This window comes from Carcharhinus amblyrhynchos, chromosome 4 (genome assembly GCF_965287045.1).
Source record: "Carcharhinus amblyrhynchos chromosome 4, sCarAmb.v2.hapA, whole genome shotgun sequence".
NCBI lineage: Eukaryota > Metazoa > Chordata > Chondrichthyes > Carcharhiniformes > Carcharhinidae > Carcharhinus > Carcharhinus amblyrhynchos.
Window position 1 is genome coordinate 135,427,977 of NC_137327.1, and position 14,345 is coordinate 135,442,321.

General features: G+C 42.0%; 1 protein-coding gene across 5 annotated transcripts in view; it reads right to left on the bottom strand.

The window, feature by feature from the left end:
• The window catches only part of atrx (ATRX chromatin remodeler), a 182,120-nt gene that overhangs the window by 86,156 nt on the left and 81,619 nt on the right, over positions 1–14,345 (bottom strand). For 4 of the 5 annotated variants that reach the window (XM_080187921.1, XM_080187919.1, XM_080187923.1 and 1 more), the window contains exons 15-16: positions 10,112–10,315; positions 4,522–4,666 (exon numbers count right to left, since the gene is read on the bottom strand). In XM_080187921.1, the coding sequence (XP_080044047.1) occupies positions 4,522–4,666; positions 10,112–10,315 (349 nt within the window). The remainder of the gene's footprint in view (positions 1–4,521; positions 4,667–10,111; positions 10,316–14,345) is intronic. The other variant, XM_080187920.1, reaches the window with a different exon arrangement.

Here is a 14,345-nt window from a genome sequence, read left to right on the forward strand (position 1 = left end):
AAGAAGGCACACTGCATGCTTACCTTCATTGGCTAGGATATTGAATTTAAAAATCGGCAAGTTGTGCTGTAGCTTTATAAAACATTAGTTAGGCTGCATTTGGAATAGTGTTCAATTCTGGTTGCCACACTACCAGAAGGATGTGGAGGCTTTGGAGAGGGTACAGAAAAGATTTACCAGGATGTTGCCTGGTATGGAGGGCATTAGCTATGAGGAAAGGTTGGAGAAATTTGGTTTGTTCTCACTGGAATGACAAAAGGTTGAGGGGTGACCTGATAGAAGTTTACAAGATTATGAGCAACATGGACTGAATGGACAATCAAAAGCTTTTTCCCCAGGATGCTAGGGGGCATAGATTTAAGGTGCAAGGCAAGTTTTGTTTTACAGAGGGTAGCAGGTGCCTAGAACTTGCTGTTGGGGGAGGTGGTGGAAACAGATAGATTGTTTTAAGGGGCATCTGGACTAACACATGAATACAATGGGAATGGAGGGACATGGTCCCCGGAAGGAGTTTGAATTCAGTTGGGTTGGAGGGCCGAAGGGCCAGTTCCCATGCTGTAATTTTCTTTGTTCTACACCAAATTTATCAAACAGCTTATTCAACACCAGAAGCACAGTGCTTTCCTGAATGTTGCATCACAGTAAGGTCCTTGTGATACCCTCACTACTGGGACAAAGGGATTCCATTTCCACTGTGGTTGTCTTCTTCTCTAACAAATATATGGTTTTGCATACTGTTGGGAGGGTATGGCCTATTGGGGATAACAGCAGCAGCAGCAGGCAGAGCACTGGCCCCATGGCTGACTGTATTCTTAAGCAGGGAGGGACAAAAAGCACTAGAGCAATAGTTATAGGGGACTCTATAGTTAGGAGTGCAGATAGGTGCCTCTGTGGACATGAAAGAGACTCTAAGATGGTACGTCGCTTCCCTAGTGCCAGGATGTTTCTGAACAGGCAGAAGGGAGACGTGAACAGCCAGAGGTCATAGTACATATTGGTACCAATGACATAGGGAGGAAGAGTGAGGAGTCCTGCAACAGCAGTTTAAGGAGTTAGGTAGGAACTTAAAAAACAGGACCTCTAGGGTTGTAGTCTCAGAATTCCTCCCTGTGCTACATGCCAGAGAGACTAGAAATAAGAAGATAATGCAGTTCAACATGTGGCTAAACAGCTGGTGTAGGAAGAAGGGTTTCAGATATCTGGACCATATTGGGGTCCCTTCTAGGACAGGTTGCATCTAAACTGGAAGGGCATAAATATTCTGGCTCGGAGGTTTGCCATTGTCATGTGGGAGGATTTAAACTAGTTTGGCAGGGGGTGGGAACCAAAGCAAAAGTGAATTAACCGAAGGAGAACAGAGTAGGGCCAGTAAGACTCAGAGCAGGCAGGGTGTGGTTGCTAATCAAAGAGGGCCTTGTGGACTGAAGTGCATTTGTTTTAATACGAAAAGTGTAACAGGTAAGGCAGATGAACTTAGAGCTTGGATTAGTACTAGGAACCAAGATGTTGTTGCTATTAGAGACTTAGTTAGGGACAGGACAGGATTGGCAGCTTAACATTCCAGGATACGGATGTTTCAGATGGGATGCAGGGGGATGTAAAAGGGGTAGAGAAGTTACATTACTGGTTAAGGAGAATATCACAGCTGTACTCCAGGAGAACACATCGGAGGGCTCATACAGTGAGGTAATATGGGTAGAGCTCAGGAATAGGAAGGGTGTAGTCACAATGTTAGGGATTTACTATAGGCTGCCCAACAGCCAGCGGGAGATAGTGGAACAGATATGTAGGGAGATTTTGGCAAGTTGCAAAAGTAGCTGCATTGTTGTGGTGAGAGATTTTAACTACCCCTATATTGGCTGGGACCCACTTAGTTCTAGAGATGTGGATGGGACAAAGTTTGTAAGGAGCATCCAGGAGGGCTTCTTGAAACAGTATGTAGGTAGTCCAACTAGTGAAGAGCCATACTAGATCTGATATTGGGGAATGAGCCGACCAGGTGGTCGATGTTTCAGTAGGGGAGCAGTTAAGGAACAGTGACCACAATTCAGTAAGCTTTAAAGGTTCTGATGGATAAAGGATAGCCCTCAAGTTAAGGTGCTAAACTGGACGAAGGCTAGTTACAATCATATTGGACAGGGACTGAAGAATGTAGATTGGGGGCAGATGTTTGAGGGCAAATCAATATCTGGCATATGGGAAGCTTTCATGTACAAGTTGATTGAGATTCAGGACCTGCACATTTCTCAGAGATCCCAGAGGATTGGAGAATAACCAATGTTATTCCTTTGTTTAAGAAGGGTAGCAAGAATAATCCAGGTAATTACAGGCCGATGAGCCTTACATCAGTGGTAGTGAAATTATGAGAGAGAATTCTTCGAGACAGGATTTACTTCCACTTGGAACTAAGCGGACATATTAGCAAGAGGCAACATGGTTTTGTGAAGCGGAGGTCATGTCTCTTTAACTTGACTGAGTTTTTCGAGGAAGTGAAGATGACTGATAAGAGTAGGATAGTGGATGTTGTCTACATGGACTTCAGGAAAGCCTTTGACAAGGTCCCTCAAGGCACAATGGTGCAGAAGCTGAAGTCGCTCACCTGGGATCAGGTGAGCTGGCAAGGTACATACAGAACATGCTCAGTCATAGAAGACAGAGGGTAGCAGTGAAGGATGTGTTTCTGAATGGAGGGCTGTGACAAGTGGCTTTCCTCAGGAATCAGTGCAGAGAACTTTGCTGTTTGTGTGTGATATATATAATATATGACTGGGAGGAAAATATAACTGGTTTGATTTCTAAGTTTGCGGAATGCACAATGGTTGGTGGATTTGCCGATAACGATGAGGACCACCAAAGGATACAGCAGGCTATAGATTGATTGGAGGCTTAAGCAGAGTGATGGCAGGTGAAGTTTAGTCTGGACAAATGTGAGGTAATGCATTTTGGAAGGTCTAGTACAGACAGGAAATATACAGTAAATGGCAGAACCCTTACAAGTATTGATAGGCAGAGGGATCTGGGTATACACGTTCCCACTAAAAGTGGCAATGCAGGTGGAGAAGGTAGTCAAGGTGGCACAGATGCTTGCCTTCATCAGCTGGGGCATCGAGTTTAAAAACTGGCAAGTCATGTTGCAGCTTTACAGAACCTTAGTTAGGCCTCACAGGAAATAGTGTTCAATTCTGGTCGCCACACTACCAGAAAGATGGAGGTTTTAGAGAGGTTACAGAAAAGATTTACCAGGGTGTTGCCTGGTGTGGAGGGCATTAGCTATGAGGAGAGGCTGAAGAAACCTTGTTTGTTCTCATTGGAACGACAAAGGTTGAGGGGTGACCTGATAGAAATTTACAAGATTATGAGGGGCCTGGACAGAGCAGATAGTCAGAAACTTTTTCCCAGGCTGGAAAAATCAATTACTAGGGCGCATAGGTTTAAGGTGCAGGGGCAAGGTTTAAAGGAGATGTATGAGGTAAACAGAGGTTGGTGGATGCCTGGAACTCGCTGTCAAGGGAGGTCGTGGAAGCAGATACAATGAGTTTTAAGGGGCGACTGGAAAAATGCATGAATAGGATGGGAATAGAGGGATGTGGTCCCCGGAAGGGTAAGGGGTTTAGTTCAGTCAGGCAGCATGGTCGGTGCAGGCTTGGAGGGCCACAAGGGCCTGCTCCTGTGCTGTAACATTCTTTGTTCATTTTTACTGTTTGCAATCCACAATGCACCAAATGAATCTACCAGATTTAGATCTGAACTAGTTCCTGGACATACAGTTAGACGACCACAAATTAATTCAGGAAGACCTTAAAATAATTCAAAAGCTACATTTCTAGACTACATCTCAACTTTCAGAGAAAGAGTATGAGGCTTGTGAGTTGGCACAAACATTTATAGACAACACCGCAAGGAATAAAAACAGTAGCTGATATGAAAGCACAGGCTAGAAGTTTTGTAGCAGGAGAAAAAGTACTTGTCTTATTATCAGCATCAGAAGAACCACAAAGCCAGATTTAGTGGGCCCCATCATAGAATCCCTACAGTACAGGGAGATAACATTTGACCCATCGAGTCTGTACCGATCATCCAGGTCCTATTCCCCTTAAACTTACCCTGCTAATCCCCCCAACATTAGGGTCAATTTAGCATGACCAATCAACCTAACCGGCGCATCTTTGGACTGTGGAAAGAAACCAGAGCACCCAGAGGAGACCACACAGACATGGGGAGGGTGTGCAAACACACAGTCACTCGAGGCTGGGACTGAACCCGGGTCCATATGTTGTAAGGCAGCAGTGCTGACCATCGTGCTACCCTCATCGAATTGAATAGAAACTGAATGATGCAAATTAGTTGATATACACACATCAACATGATTAAAAAGATATTGGGAGAGAAAATGAGGATTTAACAGTCATGAAGCAGAAAGAAGAAAATTAGGTGTTAAATTTTAAATGGCAAATTCCCTCAAATGCAACTGGGTAATAAGGAAGTCAAATTGCTGGATAACTTTTAAATATTTTCACTCACCATCTACTTGATGAGGTTTCAGCTTCCTCACCAAATTTCTGTGGACCTGGACAATAGATTCATTAGTCTCCTTATCTTCATCAAGGACCAATTTAGTGGTTATGGGACATTGCATTGGAGATAACCCTTCCGACACTTGAACCTCCTGTAAATTTTAAAACATAATTTGAACAACTTGGAGAATACATACTGATGAATTTGTAATTTTGTATGTCACGCAAGTAATTCACATACAATTTAGAATAGACCATTCAGCCCTTATTCTGTTCAGCTATTTGACAAGATCAAGTTTGATTGGAGTGTGGCTACAACACCACTTTCCTGCCTTGCTCCTTCCTATACGCTTGTTGGTCAAGCCCTCAACTTAATGATCCTTGATTTGAAAGGGTTAAGTAAACCATCTCTGAACTGCTTCTAATGCAATTATGTCCTTTCATAAGGAGACCAAATTGTATACAGCATTCCAAATGTAGCTGCACCAGTGACTTTTATAATTATAGTAAAATTTCCCTTTTAAATTCCATTCCCCTTACAATAAATGACAAATTCCATTTGCCCTAATCACTTGCTGCACCTGGGTACTAACTTTTTGCAGTTCATGCAACAGAACACCCAGATCCTTTTATGCAGATCTCTTTAGCACTAACATAGTATGCTGTTTTTTACTCTTCCTGACATTGTGGACGAGGACTCATTTCCCTCACATTGTCCTACATGTGCCAAATTTTTGCTCAATGAATCTAGTGATATCCCTTGCAGATTCTATTCCCTCTCGTCAACTTACTCTATCCAGCTACCTTGGTATCAGCAAATTTACCACATTCAGTCCCATCAAGTAATCAATATAAATTGCAAATAATCAAGGGCCCAGCACTGATTCCTGTGGCATTTTTACATCTTGCCAACCTGGAAATGACCTATGTATACTCTGCTTCCTGTTAAATAACCAATCCTCAATCCATGATTATGTGTTATCCCCTACACAATGAGTTCTTATTTTGTGCAGTAACCACCTTTTCAAATGCAAGCACACCTACAAGTTTTCCTTCATCCATGTTGCTTGGTACTTCCTCAAGAACGCCAATAAATTAGTCATACACAATTTCTCTTTTACAAATAAAACCCCTTTATAAAGGTTCCAGCACTCTCCCTAGGGCAGAGTTTATGCTAACTGGTCTGTAGTTTCCTGATTCCTGTCTGCCTCCTTTCTTGAGTAAAGGAATTAGTCGCCAATTTCCAATCTGCACGGCCCTTTCCAGAATTGAGGAAGTTTAAGTAAAATCATCTCTTATCTCAGCAGCTACTTTTAAGGCTCTAGGGTGAAGTCCATCAGGGCCTAGGGACTTCAGTCTTTAGTCCTAATAATATTCTCCGTCTCCTTTCCCTGATGATTGTAACTTTTGTTTCTCCTTCTTTCACCTCATGATTCCTAATTATTTCTGGGATGTTATTTATATCCTTTACCATGAAGATAGACAAAATATCTGTCCAATTCATCTGCCAGTTCTTTATTTTCCATTATTTTACTGCCCAGAATTTTTCTCTGGAGGGTTAACACTTTACTTACTCTTTTCCATTTTAAATACATGTAGAAGCTCTTACCATTTATTTTCTATATTTCTAGCTCGCTTTCTTTCATACTTCAATGTCTTTTTTTATAATTAAAAAAAATTCTTTGCTGCTCTTTACATTCTATCCAATCTTCTGACTTGCCATTAATCTTGAGGAATTGTATTTTTTTTCTTTCAATCTGATACCAACAGGTGGTGCATCCTTCCCAAAGGAACTCACTGGAACAAACTTTTGTTGCGTGTTATGAAATACTTCCTTAAATATCTGCTTCTGTACCTCAATTGATTTAAGAACATAAGAAATAGGAGCAGGAGTAGGCCATCTAGCCCTTCGAGCCTGCCCTGCCATTCAATAAGATCATGGCTGATCTGTCGTGGCTCAGTTCCACATTCCCGCCCTCTCCCCATAACCCTTAATCTCCTCGCTTATCAAAAACCCATCAACCCGCGTCTTAAAAATATTTAGCGAGGCAGCCTCCACCACTTCAACGGGCAGAGAATTCCAGAGATTCACCACCCTTTGAGTGAAGAAGTTCCTCCTCAACTCCGTTCTAAACCGCCCCCCCCTTTATCTTGAGGCTGTACCCCCTAGTCCTACTGTCCTTTCTGAGTGGGAAGAGTCTCTCCACCTCTATCCTATCCATCCCATTCATCATCTTATATGTCTCAATGAGATCTTCCCTCATTCTTCTAAACTCTAACAAGTACAAGCCTAGTTTATTCAGCTTCTCCTCATAGCTCAACCCCCTCAACTCTGGTATCAGCCTAGTAAACCTCCTCTGCACTCCCTCCAAGGCCAAAATATCCTTGCGTAAGTGCGGCGCCCAAAACTGCACACAGTACTCCAGCTGCGGCCTCACCAATGCCCTATACAGCTGCAGCAAGACCTCCCTACTTTTATATTCAATCCCCCTCGCTATGAAGGCCAGCATCCCATTAGCCTTCCTGACCACCTGCTGCACCTGCAGGCTGGGTTTTTGCGACTCATGCACAAGGACCCCAAGGTCCCTCTGCACCGTCGCCTGCTGCAGTTTTTCGCCACGTAAGTAATAGTCCTTCCTACCATTATTCCTACCAAAGTGGGCCACCTCGCACTTGCCAACATTAAATTCCATTTGCCAGTTCCTGGCCCATTCGCCCAGCCTATCTAGATCCTTCTGTAGACTCTCCACACCCTCTGCGCAATTTGCCGTTCCACCGATCTTGGTGTTATCAGCAAATTTCGACACCATACACTCGGTTCCCTCCTCCAGATCATCTATATAAATGGTAAATAGCTGAGGCCCCAGCACCGACCCCTGGGGCACTCCACTAGTCACCAACCGCCAATCCAAATAGCACCCATTGACCCCCACTCTCTGCCTCCTATTTGACAACCAATCCTCTATCCACGCTAACACCCTACCCCTACTCCATGCCCCCTTACCTTCTGCAATAACCTCTTGTGAGGTACCTTGTCAAACGCCTTCTGAAAATCAAGACAGACTACATCCACCGGTTCTCCTCTATCCACCGCCCTAGACACATCCTCATAGAACTCCAATAAATTTGTCAGACACGACTTCCCCTTAACAAAACCGTGCTGTGTCTGCTCTATCAAGCAATTCCCCTCAAGATGCCTCGCTATTTCCTCGATGACGGATTCTAACATTTTATCTACAACAGGCGTTAAACTAACCGGCCTATAACTCCCTGCCTTTTGCCTGCCACCCTTCTTAAACAACGGCGTAACATTAGCCGTTTTCCAATCTTCCGGCACTTCCCTGGAATCCAGCGACGTTTGGAAAATAACCACCAAGGCATCCACTATCACCTCCGCCATTTCTTTCAGAACCCTCGGATGCATTCCATCCGGTCCTGGGGACTTGTCCACAATCAGTCCCTCCAGTCTGTCGAGCACCGCCTCTCTAGTAACAATAATGTCATTGAGACCCTCCAGTCCTACCACCTTTCCCATCGCTAACCCCCGGCAAATTATTCACGTCCTCCTCCGTGAAGACCGAAACAAAAAAAAGTTATTCAAGACCTCAGCCATTTCCCCATCCCCTACCACTAAGTCCCCCTTCTCATCCTCTAAGGGTCCAACGTTCACCCTAGCCAGCCTCTTCCTTTTTATGTTTATAAAAACTCTTGCTATCCTTTTTTATATAAAGCGCTAGCCCAGCTTCATAGTTTTTCCTACCCTTCTTTATCAACTTCTTTGTCAATCTTTGTTGACATTTAAACCTCTCCCAATCCTCTTCTCGCCCACTACTCTTAGCTACTCTAAACGCCTCCGCTTTTAATTTAACACTTTCCTTCACCTCCTTCGTTATCCACGGCTTATTAACTCTCCTCCTACGGTCCTTTTTAACCATCGGAATAAATTTCTGCTGAGCACCAAGAAAGATCTCCTTAAAGATCCTCCACTGCTCCTCAGCAGACCTACCTTCCAACGCGCTCCCCCAGTCAACACTATATCTCAAGTTCCTTGCAAATTTTAGGAATTGTTCGACACTAATCTCAAAGGCTGTTCTCAAATCTGTTACTTAATTATATACAAGAAAAATCTAACTTTCCATTCCTCCTGTCAAACAAAAACTGTAGAATTTGTATCAAACTAATTGACTGCACATAGTTTCCTAAAAGAATAGTAAACATTCATATCTTTTCCTCTACTGTACTTGGCAGAGTACAATCTTCTGCTAATATATACATATCAATGAAAAGTTACTGCTACATATCTTTCAGCAGTAATTTTCAAACTATTTATTTACACATGGGAATTTCTAGAGTCCTCAAGATCATCAATCCAGTATTTATAATCCAAATTTAAGAAGCACAACAACTATTACTGCTGTCTATAGTTGCACTGAAGTCTTTTACTCTTGGTCTTCAAAATCATCAACCAACACTGTACATTCCCAAATTTGAGCACATTCAGATTTTCAAAAGTACTCCACATTTCTCTAGATGGAAATATATATTCCTCTGAATCACAATCTTACACTTAGAGTTTCTCCAGAGTACAAGATAGAATAAAAAGTGTGCAGTACAGGTCACCCTGGATTATACTGAAAACACCTTCACATAACTACAATTAAGAAAGCTATGTTTCATGTGCACGAAAATCAGTTAGAGGTACTATTTTGGTCGGTCACTATACCCTTCAAAGTTTGCCAATCTTTTTTCCTATGTTCAGTGTTGTTTTGTTTGAAATCTAATGGGACAAGAGGATTCATATTTTCAGTAAATTCTTCACATGGTCAAATTTAAATAGCACTCTCTGCATCACTAAAAACAACTTACGCTTATCTATTGACCTCTGCAACTACAAAAGCTCATCTATAATTACACAGATTTCAAGTTGGGCATGTCCAACGATTTAATTTTCCAATTAAGGCCATTTACAATTGGATCATATATTTAAAATTCACTTAATCATAATCTACTGAATGTCTGAAAACAGATATTTGACCTTAATTCCATATAGTTTCTCCAATTTAGTTGAACAAATTTGGAGCTAGTCTGTTACTCTGCCACAAAGGATGCACTTTAAAGTAGTAAAATTTGTACCACATTACCACTGGTCTCTCAAATTACAATTTACTGACACCAACCAAAAAAAGTCTGTTGAGCCTCACTTTCATTTTCTTCCTTTTTTCTCCATTTCCAACAAGAAAAAAAACTGCTTGTGTTAACTGAGTTTAAAAATCCATGAACTGATACGCTAGACTAAGTATTTGCAATTACATATTTAATCCAAGATGAAAATGGTAGTGGCTTCCACTCTGTCAGAAACTTGTGTTCCTTTGAGGGAGTATGCATCAATACTCTGCAATGAGATCTTGTGCATAAATTATTTACTCTGACCACATGAAAAGAATTGAATGTTTTAAAATTTCATAATCCAAGTTATGAAAAGAAAAATCACAAACATCTTAAATGGCAAGCATCGTACTGGACTCCTTGAATTCTACAAATCTATAAACTATGCCCAAACAGACAACTGCGTATAAGTAGAAGAAAAAATTCAATACCTCTCTCAACTTTTCCCGTTCTTTTTCTCTATCGGCAATGCGTTTTCTTCTATCTTCCTCTTCTTTCAAAGCATTTTGAGTTTCTGTACGTAAATTACCATCTTTCAAAATCTTTCTAATCTTCTTTCGACCTTTTCCAGGGGATTTGGAATCATTGTCATTTTCATCACTACCACCGCTACTGTCATCTTCAGAATTGCTCTGCTTTAGAAACAAAATGTTGTTATCTGGTTTGAGGCATTCACATTATTATACATGCTTTCAATGAAAAAAACACCAATGAGAACAATCATTGGATAATCTACTAAACATGTTTGTGATGATACTGCACTATTTTGATGTATTTTATGTTTAAAATGGATTGCTTTAAGAGGCAGCATTTTGTTTCAAGAGTTGATTTGCCTGGTAAACATGCAAGTGCTAAGAATGCAGGCTATTAACTGATTTTAGCTCAGAATTTGTTGCTTTGTAGAGTTAATTGGCCGTTTTGTTTAGCTTCTCTTAGGAGTTTAGATTAGGTATGCAGTGTCATGAATGTTTGATTAGTTTGATTGATGGGTGGAGTCATGTGATTAATGGGAAGAGCTACATTTGCAGGAAACCAATTTCCTTTTCATTTTAAAGGACAAGCAGTTGCTGCCTGGGCTGCTAGAAGAAAACAGTTTCTCTATATTTCTCTTGAGAGAAAGGATTCCGGGAGACAGGATCTACAAGCATTGAGAGAGGCATGGACTGATTAGGGACATTCAGCATGGCTTTAAGAGTGCAAAATCATGTCTAAATTTGATTGCGTTTTTTGAAGGGGTAACCAAGAAGGTGGATGAGGGCAGTGCAGTTTATGTTGTTTACGTGGACTCTAGCAAGGCCTTCGACAAGGATCACATGGTAGGTTATTGTATAAGGTTAAATCTCATGGGATCCAGCATGAGGTCTCCAAAGGGATACAAAATTAGCTTCTTGCCAAAAGTCAGAGGGTGGTTGTAAAGGGTTGTTTTTCAAACTGGAGGCCTGTGACCAGTGGTGTGCCTCAGGGATCAGTGCTGGGTCCACTGTTATTTGTCAGTGATATTAATGATTTGGATGAGAATATAGGAGACATGGTTAGTTTGCAGATGATACCAAGATTGATGGCATAGTGGATTGAGAAGAAAGTTGTCTTTGACTGCAATGGGATTTTGATCAATTGGGCCAGTGGGCTGATGAATGGCAGCTGGAGTTAAATTTAGATAAATGTGAGTTGATTCATTTTGGTAGATTGACAGGGCAGGATTTACTCAGTTAATGGTAGGACGTTGGGGAGAGTTACAGAACAAAGATCTAGGGGCACATCTTCATAGCTCCTTGGAAGTGGAGTTACAGATGGACAGGGTGGTAAAGGAGGAATTCAGAATGCCTGGTTTCGTTGGCCAGAACATTGAATACAAGAGTTGGAATGTCTTGTTGAAGTTGTACAAGATATTGGTACAGCCACACTTGAAATACTGTGTAGCGTTCTGGTCACCCTATGATAGAAAAGGGTATTATTAAACTAGAAAGAGTGCAGAAAAGATTTATGAGGATGCTTACTGGACTTGATGATTTGAGTTATAAAGGAGAGGCTGGATAGATTGGGACTTTTTTCACTGCAGCTGAGGGGTGATCTTAGAGGTCTACAAAAAAATGAGGGGCGCAGATCAGCTTGATAGTCAGAGTCTAAAACGAGAGGGCATAGGTTTAAGATCAGAGCAGGAGAGATATAAAAGCGTTCCAGAGGGGCAATTTTTTTTCAGAGGATGGTGAATGTCTGGAACAAGTTGCCAGAGGTAATAGTAGAGGTGGGTATAATTGTGGCTTAAAAACCATTTAGACAGTTACATGGCTAAGATGGGTTTAGAAGGATATGGGCCAAATGCAGGCAATTGGGATTAGCTGAGGGGTTTAAAAAAGGGCAGCATGGATAAGTTGGGCCAAAAGGCCTGTTTCCATCCTGTAAACCTCTATCTACAGGTTTTTTGAAAGCTCTAAGCCTGGTAACCAAAGTCAAAGCAAGCGTGTGTGTTTTGCTAACTAATTTTAGAGGTTTTAAGTCCATAAGATAAGCACTGCTTCAATGGAAGTCAGTGATACGTTAGCAGTTAAGAAGTGTATCTTGTCAAATTCAAGTATTGTTCAATTGTAAACTTAAGCTAATTATTTTGTTGTAATTAAACTGTGTTGCTAAATAAAGTTTGTTTTGATAAAATCTTCAGTGCATCGGCAGAACCACACCTGGAATGCCTCACACTAATGCCAAAATAGAAAACTGTTGGGGCTAGGCTGGCTTCATAATATACCTTGATCTGAACATAAGAACATAAGAAATAGGAGCAGGAGTAGGCCATCTAGCCCTTCGAGCCTGCCCCACCATTCAATAAGATCATGGCTGATCTGTTGTGGCTCAGTTCCACTTTCCCGCCCTCTCCCCATAACCCTTAATCCCCTCTCTTATCAAGAACCCATCAACCCGCTTCTTAAAAATATTTAGCGAGGCAGCCTCCACCACTTCAACGGGCAGAGAATTCCAGAGATTCACCACCCTTTGAGTGAAGAAGTTCCTCCTCAACTCTGTTCTAAACCGCCTCCCCTTTATCTTGAGGCTGTGCCCCCTAGTCCTACTGTCTTTTTTGAGCGGGAAGAGTCTCTCCACCTCTATCCTATCCATCCCATTCATCATCTTATACGTCTCAATGAGATCTCCCCTCATTCTTCTAAACTCTAACGAGTACAAGCCTAGTTTATTCAGCCTCTCCTCATAGCTCAATCCCCTCAACTCCGGTATCAGCCTAGTAAACCTCCTCTGCACTCCCTCCAGGGCCAAAATATCCTTGCGCAGGTGCGGCACCCAAAACTGCGCACAGTACTCCAGCTGCGGCCTCACCAATGCCCTATACAGCTGCAGCAAGACCTCCCTACTTTTATATTCAATCCCCCTCGCTATGAAGGCCAGCATCCCATTCGCCTTCCTGACCACCTGCTGCACCTGCAAGCTGGGTTTTTGCGACTCATGCACAAGGACCCCGAGGTCCCTCTGCACCGTCGCCTGCTGCAGTTTTTCGCCACGTAAGTAATAGTCCTTCCTACCAAAGTGGACCACCTCACACTTGCCAACATTAAATTCATGTTCTGGAATATGCATCTAACCTTTCCAATGTAAAAAAGCTGCAAAAGTAGCAGCAGATACATTATTAAATTGCTGTTTCACCTAGAAGGAATGATTATGCTGTTGAGAAAAGGGATAGCCCTGCACTTACATAGGATGGCGAGAGAATGTTGGGCAATTGAGTAGACCGGATTACTTGAGGGAAAATTTCCTTTGGAAGTTTAAAGGGGAAAAGGCATAGATGTATTTGGTGGTGGCAACATCATGCTCAACATGGCAGAAATAGTACAGGGAATGTGGAAGCTGGTAGAGTGAGAGGCAAGAATTAAAAATATAAGAATTCTTTATAAATAAAGGTAGAATACAAAGACAAGAGTAGTAGAAATTGGAAGCAAAACAGATTAAATTTAGTTTAGAGCAACAGCAAGAAACGGAACCAATGCAGTCAGTGTACTGGAAAAGAGGCAAGGGAGGGGATAAAGTGGGACTGAAACACAATGTTTCACATCCGGGTAAAGGCTCCGACAGCTGGGATTTCCACAACAACCTATCTTAATTGGAGAAAATGAGTAAATGATGTCTCCTTTGATTTCAGGCAAAAATAAACTCACCCAAGTGGAGGATGGAAACTGGGTGGGATCCATTCAAGGGTGAAGTAGAGGGGCTTTTGGCTTATTTTGGTAGAGGATGGAATTAACTTTATTTTGGAAGGAATAATAGTAAAATGGACTATTATTTAAATGGTGAAAAATTACAACATTCTACTGTGCAGATGGACCGGGGGGTCTTTGTGCATGAATTGCAAAAACTCAGTCTGCAGGTGATTAAGGCGGTAAATGGAACGTTGGCCTTTATCACGAGGGGGATGGAATATAAAAGCAGGGAGGTCTTGCTGCAGTTGTACAAGGTACTGGTAAGGCCGCAACTAGAGTACTGCGTGCAATTTTGGTCCCCTTATTTGCGAAATGAAATACTGGCCTTGGAGGGAGTGCAGAGAAGGTTCACCAGGTTGATACCAGAGATAAGGGGGCTAGCTTATGAGGAGAGATTGAATAGACTGGGCCTGTACTCACTGGAGTTTTGAAGGCTGAGGGGTGATCTTATAGAGACATAAGA